The sequence below is a fragment of the Centroberyx affinis genome, unplaced genomic scaffold (genome assembly GCF_046629955.1).
Source record: "Centroberyx affinis isolate AG114_WGS23_722 - 3 ecotype Tasmania unplaced genomic scaffold, CSIRO-AGI_Caff_v1 ptg007038l_1, whole genome shotgun sequence".
Classification (NCBI taxonomy): domain Eukaryota; kingdom Metazoa; phylum Chordata; class Actinopteri; order Beryciformes; family Berycidae; genus Centroberyx; species Centroberyx affinis.
The window spans coordinates 298890-312772 of NW_027283568.1; the positions used below are offsets into that span (position 1 = coordinate 298890).

Here is a 13883-nt window from a genome sequence, read left to right on the forward strand (position 1 = left end):
TGATACAGTGAATGAGAGAGAGAGAGAGAGAGAGAGAGAGAGAGAGAGAGAGAGAGAGAGAGAGAGAGAGAGACCTACAGTGGTATGGGCAGTATTTTCCAAGCAGCCCCCTCCTGCGCCCAGAATTCAATGGTCTGATATCGCTTCTTAAAGATTTTCCCAATTCTCATGCGAGGTGGAATTAATTAGGTATATTCCCATTAGGCCTCTAATCACAAATAACACAAATTAAAGCGGGGGACAACAGAGTGTTTGCCCTGTGTTCTGATTAGAGCTCCATCAACCAGAAACCAGAACCAATCATCTATTACAGAGCAGCTTTCCCCCCATTTCTGTTTTCATTTTGGCATGAGCGTTTCTTATCTTCCAGACAGAGGGGTCATGCTTTGTGGAGCCCCGCAACACGGCTCACCACTCCTTCTCATGGCACTGCCACTGTGGAACCTCATCGTTATTCTCAGGCTCATGGAGGCCCTGAGTTGCTCTAGTAAAATGGCCGTGGTAGGTGTGTTGTTTTCAAGGCGTTTCAGGGGTAATTCGTCACTGCGGGTTAACTTGGCATCCGCATCTCTGACTCCCAGATTTATTTGTGCCAGATCGCCCTTGTTCACATCCATGACAGGTGCTAAGATACACCATACCAGAGAGGCCAGTTTGCGGAGCCCATTATGGTTTTATCAGTCCCCGGCCCATCTATTGGCGTGGCCAGGCATTAATTCCCTTCCTAAATGACAGCAGCTTCTGTCCACATCTCTGATCTGCGGGGCTATTGGACAAAAACACAGACAAATACGCCGCAAGCAAATTCTCAAGTGGAAGAGGCAGACACACAATTATATGTGCACACACAGACACAGACACATACACACACTGACACTCATACATACACACAGTGGGTGTAAGCAGAAGCAGGAGCCAGTAGGACAGCAGATTACAGCCTGGCATTCGGATGCACCTTGACCCATGTCCAGATGTATCTTCTATGTGCTATGCTGTATGTATAGATCCGGTTATATCAAAGCCATTTTAATCTGTGTGATCACCAAGGGCTAGTGAGGTGAAAATTTCCATTTATAGTATTGTCCAATTTTAACATGAATACAGAGAGGGGCTTAGGAAAGACTTAGTTATCCAAAATGGCTCACTTCATGACTAAACACTTTTCCAGTGCTTTGCTATAACAATTGCATCTGAATTTGCTATAAAATTGTGCATGCTAAGGGGTAATACCTATGCTATAATTTGGAGATAGCATGTCTAATGCAACAGGTTTAACACCTGATGATTGCAAGTGGAAAATTCAGCCATCGTCCATCACTCAGCGGGGAGGGGAGATAGTTGGAGTAATTTCTTTCCTGTATTAATTAATTCATTTCTATTAAGAAAAATTATCCCCGCAGTTGGCGTAGTGAAATAATGTTTGACAGTGCTCTTTACCATTCCTAGGTTGCCACATTAGAGTTAAAATGTTCATGACATTTCCATAAGTGGGGCGAATATCAGCGAGAGGAATAAAAGGCCTTGGCCCACGAATTCGTAAAATTATGCGAGAAAAGATTATGTTTGAAAGGCGTAACCTCCATTCCGTGGGAGATATTGACCTTTTTGCTTGCATATAAATTAGTTTCATTTCTAGCTCTGGTGATGTGCTCGTGTACTAAGCAGTTCAGCAATTCGTGTATGTGCTTCATAACAATCTGGGCCTTTCCAGCAACGCCAAGGTGACAGCTCGGTAAACCTGTCTGAACCATTAGGCACAACTCGTCTGGAGCCTGTCAGCTATCTGAGATTGCATGTAAATCAGAGGCAGATTTGTTATTCTCCCGCCCCGCCTGTTTGGCCCAACCACACAGACGTGTGACTGACTGGTCAATATACACAGCAGCATGCTTTCTCCCACTCAATTTAACCTATACTTACGCTGGTGCAAATTGGCACGCACACGCAATGAGTAATATACAGTATATTTCTTTCTTTCATTATTATCTCGTCTGCTTCAAACACACGCGAGGGGCAGCGCAATTATAACGGGGACAGGCCTAATTAGCGCTATCAAGCAGTGGTTGCCTACGTTTAATGTATGCACATGTTTACACTGAATACACAGCAGTCCACGCCAACACAGCAGGCACCTTGCACACCAAAGTTCCCACACCTTGTCTCCGTAGTCGCCGCTTCCTGAGGCCGAAGATGCGCACTTTAGAGAAGATGTCGACCAGGTTCCCATTGCAGAGCCCCTTGTTCTTGTTGGGGCTCTTTCTCCGCCGGTTGGTCGAGGGCCGGTCTATGTGCTGCTCCCGTGCCTGTCTCTTCTGTCTGATCAGCCCACTTGCGATAGCAGCAGCCATGGCTCAAAATCTCACAACTGCTCAAGTCCAGTCTGCACACGGAGCACAGACTACATAAACAGCCGCCTCTCAGAGCTCGCAGCCCGGGTCACAGTCCCATGGTGGCGGATAAGCGGTCTGTTCCGTGGTGTGAAGTGTCAAATACTATTCTTATGGGTTGGTTTTCTTTTTTGTCCAAACACTACATGATAATTGTCATATCAAACAGCGAGCTGTCATCATCACTCGAATAATTCTTGGACATCATGGAAAAGGAGATCAGTTCATATTTAATTCCATATTTGCATCAATAACCACAGCCTTGCTGAAGATGAGCACTGCCAAACTCACCCACACCGAGATTGCAGATGATTATTCATACCTGCACATTGATGTTTTGTCCATTGTCTGTGACATTTTCAGTATCATCACCTCCTAAATGTCCAAACCGGCTGCAGCGTCCTCACTCACAGCAGATTATCCCACTCTTCCCTCCTTTCGCCTTCCGTTTTCTTCTCCTTCTGCAAGCCGGGGTTGTTCTCAGAAGTCGTTGCTTTAGGTAGCGGTGGGCACGCCGTGCATGTGTCTGCGCCGCCAGCAATCAAGCATATACAGGCGGCTCTGACGATGATCACCATCCGACTACAGGCACAGCAGCCCGGGCGAAGCTCATGCGAACTCCCAAGTTTGCAATAAGCAATCCGCAACAGGGACCCTGCGATGAGCATTTATTAATAGTCATACATTTGGAGATGCAAGTAAATACGCAACCGTAGTAACCAGAGTGTAAGTTATAAATTGATGCAGGCAAAGTTATTTTCCAGTTTCGTGTAACAGCAAGCAGCCTACCTATCCAAACGGTCTGTCGGATAGCGTTTTCAGAACATCTTTTCTTCTTTGTAATCCAGTCGGCAATTCGTTATATAAAAACAGAACGACAAACACAATACAGGCGATTGTGCGCGATTGGAGCCAGGGAGAAAAAATGTAACCAAAGCTGATCTGAGTCCTGTGGAGATGACGTCTGCACTGTGTGACAAGCTGCATACAAATACATAAACTTAAAACGCCCGGCGAAGCTGCAGACAATTCGACTTAGAGGATTTTCATATAAGGAGTCCACGGTGTGGGAGAGACATGTATGGCGATCAGCGCGTAATGGGAATAAAAAAGTGACGCCGCTGGTATAACGCACAATTAATTTTCCCACGCCGGAAGAAAACCCGATGGGCAGCGGTGGTCACTCGCTTCTGCCTCTACCCAGATCAACAAATCCTCCCCATCAACAAGTCCTAACCACTCGTTCCTCCTTAGTATACGCATGAGTGAAGAGTGTGCCCTCCCCGACTCCCTCCCTCTCGACCACCAGAGTCAAAGCCTTTGCTTTAGGGGGAATGATCAGTGGGGTTTGGCTGCTGCCATTAGCTGATATAAGATTCAATTCTTGAACGCTGCCGCTCCAAATGTCCCCAACAGATTGTGATAGACACTTAAAACTAGACAGCTGCTATGTGACAAATGAAAGTGTTATGTTTGTGTTGTTATTAAATGGCTGGAATTCACCATAATAATAATCATCATCATCATCATCACCATCATCATCACAATAATAATAATAATAATAATAAACAGCAGAGCTCATGTAGACTAAACTTAACCCGCCAGAATGACATTTGTAAAATTGTATTTCCAGCTCGCTGCCATCGCCAAATCAGCATAGCTTGAATAAAAATCTCAGTGGGCTATAATAACTTTATGCTCCAATTCGTGAGAAGGGAAATGCTGGCTGCTGTAAATGCTGTGTAAAGAGCCACCTTCATATTGTTTTAATTGCGGGCTCTCAGATTCAGGCTGCTGCCTTTAATTTGCTCCGCGAGGTTTCAGCACCACGGACAGCGCCTGTTATGTCTGCCTTGTCTCCTCACTACCGAACACATTGCTTCTGTTAATGATGGGATGGAATATTGCCTTCACTCTGACATATTCGCCTTCACTTGAAAGTCCACCACATAATGCAGGATATAACATGTGATAGGGTCACAAGCAATTGGAGATCTATTTAATGCATGAATCCGCCCAATGGCCGGTTCTTCAATTTAGATGCTAAATTGGTTCCAAACCATAAAACCCCATGTATGACAAAATATTCGATAGCTTTCTTGTTTTGGATGAATATCATCTAAGTCTCAATCACAAGCACAGAAATTAAAACTCAAGAGAGCCATCTGCTGTTTGTCGCTGTAATTAAACATCTGGGCTCATAGGGGACTGTGGCAGTGCATCGCGCTGCTGTGCTTTCTGTCTCCGCACACACGACGCACTTGTTGATATCCAGCTGTACGGCTGTCCGGCAATATGATGAGTTAAATTGAGCACAGCTAGACGAGAGTCATTCTTATTCATCGGCTGCATTACAATACCGCAACAACGAGTGCGAGAATTGAAATCATTTACAATAACAGGCCAATGAAATGATAGCGTTGTTCCGTAGAGCTGAGGCAGGCTCGTCGCATGGGGAAGGAAGTCTTGAAACCATATGTACCTCATGCATTTCTTATTTAAATTCATACCAAGGAGCATTTATGATCCTCCTTACTAAAACCATGCATAGGTCTGTGCAACGGCGGTTAAGCCCCGTTTTCCTCTGATCACACTCCACTGGCTGGACGGACTCTGAACGGATATGGTTCAGGTCCCCGCCTCACAACTGGACAGATGAGGCTCAGCAGCCTCCGGCTCCGAGGCGGGAGGCGCTGCAGTTAGCGCTCCAACCAGCAGCGGACACTGTCAGCTCAACAATGGTCCCTCAGCCACAGCAGCTCTCAGAGCAGCGCTGCTCTGAAATGGAGAGGGCTGCTATTTCGCTCACAGCGGAGAGCATCTTTGACATCAGTCGACCTTCGAGCAAAATCCTACAAGGTTGGAGTATTGGAGAAATTGGAGAAATTTGAATCTACAATTGCTGCCCAGAGGAAAACCCAAAAAAGGAGTACCTACTCTCAAATGTGGTATATTGTCCTGCAGGTTTAGTGAATATGTCATGCATTATAATAGGATAACGTTATTTGTGTTTGTACACTACTTTGTGCAATAAGTCTTTTTTTTGCTCTTTGTATGCTGCTTTCTCCCCATTAACTGTAAATTATATCTATAATTGCAATCTAGACTAAGAGTGTTGTCCATTTTGTTCATTAGATGATGACACAAAAGTATTATTCTCCACAGCATGACAGGCAACCCAAAGTCATGCATGGCAAAAAACAAAAAAAATCAGGCACAGGAAAACATCACCTTTTGGAATAAGAAATTGGGTGACAGAGGAAAAATATGAGACAAATGGCAAAACATTTATCTACTCTCACCACAGTCATTTAGATACAGTCCCTATAAAGGTGCTCAGTCTGAGGAAAGAGAACATAGGAGAGAGGAAAGTAAAGAGGAGAGGAGAGGAGAGGAGTCAAGGCTTTGCGCTGCTGCTTTTACCTCTTCAGCCACACAACATGGGGTTGGACACAGCATGGGCAGTCAGATAAGCTTTCTACACACAGAACAGACATGGACTTATCTACTGTACAACATGCACAGACAGTGTAAGCCTGATCACAGCACATACTGGAGGAGCAAAAATAACTCCTGAGTCCATTTGAAGAGATTACTCTGCCATCACACTGAATACAATGCATGGTGTCAAACTGCAAATTGAAGCCCTCTGAAATGCATGTTTTGCATTAGTAAAATAAAACAGGGAGCACATACCTACGTGTTTTTTCCTCCTACATGTAAATGTGTGAGAGTCCATGGCAGACCCATTCCAAAGTCCACAAAGCCAAGACCTTTTCCTGGGACTTGGCTTCCAGTGCCTTCGAATGCCCTATTTATAGAGCCTATACTAGGAGCTAACATGGTTAGTGTGAACTGACAGTCCGCCCCAAACTGTTCAAATTAATTTGTCCAAGAACACTCTCAACACTTGGACATTCTTTAAGGTGGGGTTATAAGGAAAAGGCGGTTAGATTAATGCTTTTCGTCACACCGTCTTAACCAGGCTTGCAGTGAAATGGGACGAAAAATATTCAAATATGGTTGACAGGCATCACGAAAACTGCCAAAAAGCCACGAGTGAATACAAATATTACTAAGATTTAAGAATTTGGTCTGGTCTCCTCTGACTAATACATTCTCAGCGCAAAATGCCAGTGAACATAATGCAGTACACATCTGACCTATGGAAAACATGGCGACCCAAATGTATTGGGAGGCAAAGACTAGGTGAAGCAGAATCTGATGAAGATTTATGAAGCCACAGCCTCATCAGGGCAGAACATTCTAATCCAATCTCTTCCTAGGAAATTACATTACGGTTAGCTAGATGTCCTGCTGTTGAGGAGCAGCAAATGTCACCCAATGGGACGAGGATAAACAAGGCCTTTGATTATTGCTATTACTTACGTTGCTTCGGGGCTCTGCTCCTTTATCACCCATCCTGATGGGAGACACACTGAATTGGACTCAGCACTTCTCTGGGCCCCGAGACCCAATGAAAAAAAATAAGCTTCAATTGCTGAAATCAAATTATATTACATTATCAAAGCCAGAGAAAAGGGCTAATTTAATTGAAGATGGAGTAATGCTTTTGCTTAGCTAGGATTTATTCCATTTTTCCCTTTTCTCCCTCTTTTATCCCTTCCCCCCGATGCTTTAGGGGTTTAATCAAAGCCCTGAAATATCACGAGTCCATCTAGTGAAGCAATCAAGAGCAGGCTCCTTAGAGAGACTGGTTTATCAACCATGAATGTGTCTCAGTGTGTGATTGTGTGTGTGTGCATGCTGCATACAAGCATGTGTGTATGAGTCTTATTTGTTTTTCTAGAGGAGTCTAATAGTCCAAGCTAATCAGACAGTCAAGAGAGAGGAGAGTTCATCAAGAGCTTATGAGAGGAATGAAAATGGAGAGCTCTGGTTAAGTGGAGAGTCAGTGTGCATGGTGAGGCACTGGAGGCGGGTGAGGGGCATGATGTTTATGAAGCTAATCAGAAGATTGTGCATGGTATTCTGAAAAAAAGAGAAAGATATAAAAAAAAATAAGTTGAATGATCTATTCTTTCTGTGTGGAGTTTGCATGTACCCTCATGCTCGCGTGGGTTTCCTCCTGGTACTCTGATTTCCTCTCACAGTACAAACACACACAAGTCAGGTGGGTTGGAGACTCTGTATTGCCCATAGGTGTGAATGTGAGTGATTGTCTGTCCATCTGTGTTTGCCCTGTGATGGACTGGCAACCTGTCCAGGGTGTTTCCAAGAAATAAATAGGAAATTAATAGGAAACACACAAAAGAAAGGCACAAAGGAAATGCATAAAGACAAGGAATGAGTTAATACGTATTCAAGCTTGAGGGAATGATCTTAAACAACTAAGAGGCAATCTGTGGATGTATTGTTGCTAACAAGCTTAATATAAACTTTGCAAAAAGTTGGAAAACACTATAAACTTTGCAAAAAGTTGGAAACACAATCCCTGTAGTGGAACACACTATAGCGATTTAGTCCAAACACGATGAAATTAAAAGCAGCAGAGCTGATATTTCTGCTCACAGACTTTTAAATGGTCGGTTCATCATCTCATGCAGTGTGTCATAAAATCATTTAAATGTACATCACATAATGGCCTCTAGGTGTACTAAATATGCCACCAGAGAATATGTATAGCCACATTACAATATGTCTCTCTGTTGTGAGCGTGATGGAGCGTTGCCCTTCTCCCTGGGATAAGATTAGAGTGGGCCTGAGGTGTGGAACCCTCCGACAGAGACACTAATGAAACAGAGTGGCTTCACACTGTGAGCTCCACTCACAAATAGCATAGGCCCAGATTTATAAAAAATAAATAAATAACTCAACAATTACACTGCTGAACTACCCATAAAACAAAAACAACTGCCATGGAGGTTTAAATGCGTGCATGCCCTAAAACCCCTGTGAGTGAACAAATGAGAGAGAGAAGAACACAGTGAGATGGAGGGTGAGGGTGGGGTGTGTGTGTGTGTGTGTGTGTGTGTGTGTGGGGGGGGGAGGTGGGGGGCAGAGCTGGTCATCATGATAAGTTGGGGGCACTCATAAAGACATCTTGATTGTCTGACTAAATTGCAGGTTTCCGTGGTGATAATATTAATGATGGGACCTAATTGGGTCTTGTGGGCGCCTCTCCCCCTGGACAGAAAGGTCAAGTGGATCGATGCATAATGTGAAAATTGTGGCTGAGGGCTTTTTCCATTTACTTTGACTTTTGCGCATTCAAAGAAAACCTGATTACAGCGGGTGGAAAGAGCACAACTGTGTACGACTGCCAATGATTAAACCGAGCCCCGTGGCTCTCTCCAGTCGTGATTGGCTAACTACCGAATAATAGCTCTAATCAAAAACAACCCAGTTATGTGGCGCATAAACTGGGATGAGCCAATAAACACAACGAAGGCGTTTCAGGACACAGAGGCAAACAAGGGCACAAACACAGACAGCGGAGCGATACAAATAAAGATGAATGACACAAGAAAGGCATCGAAAAAAAGTGAGACGGAGGCAGAGCAACACTATATCACAATTCACTGAGCGGGTGAGAAGCTGCAGTCAACATGCTGGTCACACACACCCTCCCTCTTCTCTTCTTTCTCACTCACATAGACACTTACACACGTACACACACTGCTCCATCCTTTGATCCTATTTTAAGTCTGCAGCAGTGATGGAATGTGCCTTGTCAGCAGCACTGCAGAGCGAGGTTCCTTGGAGAAGCCCTGGGCAGTGTGGGAGAATATCAATTAGTCCACAGCCCCTGGCAGGCCTGCTTCTGGAGCTGAAGGCTGACACCGAGTGTGTGTGTGTGTGTGTGTGTGTGTGTGTGTGTGTGTGTGTGTGTGCGTGTGCGTGTGCTTGTCCACGCATACATGTGTAAGTGTACAGTAGGTGTGCGCATTAATCTCAGGGAGAATTGTCTGATATGGGGAAGGGGCTGGAGCATGCCTCAGTCCTCGGAGGCCTGATGGAATAGTAATGAGGTTGGTGTCAGGTCAGGCCAAGTTCCATTAGTGGATTCCAAAATACCATTTAGGGGAAAAGCAGGTCAGTAAATGCTACGGTACACGCTCAAGGAAACAGTGTGGTTTCCTCCCCGCTTATTATTATACGTCTGAGAAACAGCAGGTGTATAATAATATTGAAGAGATGCAATTGTTTACTGGAAATGACACCTTTAAGAGAAGCACTATTTTTGCCAGCGCTCTTAAAATGCATAAATGGAGTAGCCACCGACCTTCAAGAGTGTCTCAATGTCTTCCGTCTAAGCTGGCTCGCTGTCTAGCTGCAGTACGTCGATGATACCTGATGTGAATGCGGGCGTACGGAGCCCACGGGTCCATCAGAATCGCTGCCTACCCTCTGATCGCATTACCACTACTGACTGCTCCCACACACTTCGATACCACACACGCGCTTCACAAACACATACACGTATCGTAGCAGGTCTTCTGCGCAGAACAAGGCCAAATCAAATAACATCAAACAGGCAGAGAGCCCCGGACAGGCCTCAGGAGAGACATGTTTCAGAGTCTGGAGGAAATCCACCACACACACACACACACACACACACACACACACACACACACACACACACAACCAACCAAGGATGTGTATAGAGAAGAAAATCTAAGCAATATCCTATTTATCCATAGCTGCTTAAACTATAATAACATACAAAACAATTTTCCCTAACCAGGATTGCATTATTGTATTGAACCAGCCTTTTTGGCATGGCACTGTTCTACTAAATATGCATTTTCATATTAATAGTATCAAACAGATTTTAATCACTGCAGGGCCTGAACTACTGGACTGGGAACAAATAACTATATAATCTTTATATAGGAATCATAAACCTTCTTTATGATCAAATGACTAATGTCCTTATGTTAATAATGTAATCCCAGCCATGACCATAATATTTCACGTCTCCCTGAAACATTATAGCATGTTTCATGTGTGCTCATGTTTTAATATCTCCATCCTAGCGTCCCGTTCTGGTGCGCTCACATGATATGCACCATAGATCTGCGATGAGACAGTGTGTGAATGGGACCTTAGCCACAGCTGATTGAGGAGAGCAATAAAGTTTCTCCCCAGAGATGATAAAAGGCTAACGATGTCTGTAATGGCCAAAGTTATGAAGCTAATCGCCATTAGCTCCGGCTGCACTTTGGCCACCAGGAGCCTTTTGGTCCGGAGAAGAGAGCAAGAACCAACAGATGATACTCTTGCAAACGTGTGTGCGTGTCTGTGTGTGCTGTATGTGTGTACATGTGTGCGTTCTTGTAAGTAGTAACTGCATGGAGGGAGTGTATTTCTGTGTATATGAGTGTGTGTGTGCTCACGTGAGTGTGTGTTTGATTGTAAGCTAATGGGGGTGACAGGGGCCAGGGTGTGCAGTGATTAGTCAGAAGTGACGGGGTTAATACTCTCCAGTATGATAGCAGTCATTAGCGGGCAGCCATTACCACACACTCACACACTCAGCCACCCATTAACACTGCTCAGAATGCATCAAATACTTCATGTACCCCAGTATCCACTCAGTCAAACCAGAGGGACCACAGTGTTGGCAGTCTGTGACCCTTGGTGCTACGGTGAGCAAACAGGATTAAACCCAACTCCATCCAAACAGCACAGCAGTCAAGGCTTCATGACAACAACACAACACTGTTTTGTACTTTCCATAAGGTTTTCTTCATATTGATGAAAACAATAAGAAGAATCAGTTTAGGAGCTTGCTGACAGGTTCTCATTTTTAGTTTAGTTTTCATTTTTCATATATATATATATATATATATATATATATATTTGCATTTTGTGCATTTTGTCTTATTTAGTAGTAGTTTAGTAGTAGATTTACTAGTTAAATTCTTGTGCCTGTAGTATATGTGTGTATGAACTGATAGAGTCTTGTCTTTGGATAGGCATGGCATGTATTGATGTACGGATAATCTCTCTCTCTCCTGTAGGAAGATTCTGTCTCTCTTCACTCTTGCTACTGAGACAAAGACAAAATCCAAAAAAAGTGTGGTTTAATAATACATGATGAATTAGTCAGGCATTGCTGTTTCAGTTTAGCGCATATATTTTCAAGTACTGCAGTTATTTTTATTTTTATTTTTACATAGCTTTCCTAAATGATTTTCAAGGCCTTTTTAATCCTTAGTCCTTGTTTTAGTTTCAGTTTAGTTTAGTTTCCTCTGATAACTTTTTAATAACACATGCACACACACACAAAGTATGAACACACATATGAACATGCAGCTATGAGCACACACACACACACACAAACAGAGAGAGAGCTCCAACTGGAGATTTGCTCACCAGCTGAGATAATACCCTCAGGTAGCTTATTTGCTGTTTGCTGATTATCAACAATGAATGGCAATAGGTCACTGCAAACAAACAATGCAGCCAAATTAAAGACACAGATCACATTGTCCTTGGGAAAAGAAACATTGCTCAACATTGTACAACAAACCAGTAGAGCAATGGTGTTAGACGGCTGTTCTGTGTTGACATAGCACACTGTAAGTGAAGACTGCTGATGCTAATTCGAGCTAACTCAGATCACTTGTACTGCATGGATGGAAGGGTACTAAATGTAAAAAATGAGAGGCGAAGATAGGCACTGTAGGGAAAAGAGCCACTTTATTGTCTCCCAGAAGTAGAGTAAAAGTTTTATTTGGACAGTGTACATGGCCTAGATAACAGTTTTAGTGTGTCCATTGAGCCAGACAGCCATGTTTTGTCTGATGATGGTATTCATATTGCATTAAGGGTGTGCAGTCTAAGAAACATCACAGAAATACCACAAAAACAAACATATCTTAACAAAACAATGAACACAGCAAAACATAGATACATAGAGACACCGACATGCAGTCTACAACTTTTGTCTTCATGCAAATACATCTGTAAATGCAGAATTAGGCATCTTACAGAGGCACTGGGGCACTCTCATATTCATGCATGTGTGTGTGTGTGTGTGTGTGTGTGTGTGTGTGTGTGTGTGTGTGTGTGTGCATGTGTTTCAGATGAATAACTTGGCTCAAGTTCCCAAGCATTCATGAAAACACAAATGCTTTCCTAGCTTTATGTGGTGTGTGAATAAGGACAAAGATTATGAAAGGAGCACAAAGAATAAAAATTACGCTTGGAGAACAGCTGCATCTGTTTGGACTTGAAGTATTTCTTTCTGTTTATTTTTCAATTAATGCTGCCTAATTAGTATGATGCCAGCTAAATATGTTAACATTGTAACAATATTGAAGTCAGTACCGAAGCAGCAAAAAATAGTTCAAAACTTTGTAGGTGCAGACCGCTACATAGATGCAATCAGAGCCTCTCACACCGCCCACAGTCAATCAGAATAAAGTGACCCATCAACCAGTCAGCTTAATAGAAAATGAATGAACTCCCGGTGACTTGTTGACCGCTGTGTGAACGCATCGTTAGGGTATCATCTCCAGCACAGCTTTAAGCTAAGAGCTTTAAATTATTTACTTTTACTTTTGACATCTATTTTACTTTTACTTCTGACATCTATTGCTGAATGATATTGACTGCCTGCAGAAGAGGCTGAATGTGCACTTACTCTTGGTATACTATATCTATATGTGATTTCATATACTACAAAAGATGACAAAAGACAAAAAAGACAAAAGATGAACGTTTGTTATTCAATTATACAGCTCTATTCTTTTCTACATATGTTTTTGAGGCAGCACAACATTTCTACAGGCCTTTTTGATGGCTGTTAAGCTTCTTCTATGGGTAATTTTCATGAAAACTGTACCACCTGCATTGCCAGTTCATAATCTGCACCTCTGGAAGTAATAGCACCCTTATCTGCTCCCATATGCAAATTATAATGAATACACAGACATGGCTGGATCTCGTTGGCCCTTGATGTCAACATCAAAGTGCTTTACTACTTTCCAGCCACTAGAGAGCAGCGCAGAGCTCAGCAGGACACCACTGCAGGATTACAGTCTTGTTTGAGGTGAGAGGAACTGCTCTGCATAGAGGAATATATTCTCTACATCCAGTCTGGTAAAAGCAGCAGCTTATAGTTTGTTTGCTATAACAAAGTGTACAAGCTCTCCGATGGTATCAACAGTGACAGAATTGCACAAAAACAGTCCTCACTACATGCAACCACATCAACTTGAATTAAAGTAAGTAAAGGCCTTGTGTGAAATGACTGAGTTAAAACACAGGATTTCCAGGATAATAATGGCTTGTCATCTTGGTACTTTGCTCTGACTGTGACGTCTATATTTATCTTTTGTGTATACCACTGCATTTGGATACCCGACGGTCAGAGCACTGAGACTGAACTAAAGCAAGGACCCATTACTGTAAAAGAAACACAACACTATTTTCCTTAAGACAACCAAGATGCCCTCAAGTGGCCAAAACAGGCTACTTCACACACTCTGTGGTTGGGAGATGTCTGTTGATGACAGTCCCTGG

At 43.2% G+C, this 13883-nt stretch overlaps 1 protein-coding gene across 3 annotated transcripts in view; it reads right to left on the minus strand.

Moving 5' to 3' along the window:
* Positions 1-13883, minus strand: part of fgf14 (fibroblast growth factor 14) — an 86846-nt gene that overhangs the window by 28502 nt on the left and 44461 nt on the right. The window contains exon 1 of one of the 3 annotated variants that reach the window (XM_071513355.1): positions 2156-2348. The exons of the other annotated variants lie outside the window; for them this stretch is intronic. Within the exon in view, the coding sequence (XP_071369456.1) occupies positions 2156-2348 (193 nt within the window). Of the gene's footprint in view, positions 1-2155; positions 2349-13883 lie in introns of those variants that run through there. 3 annotated transcript variants of the gene reach the window in all.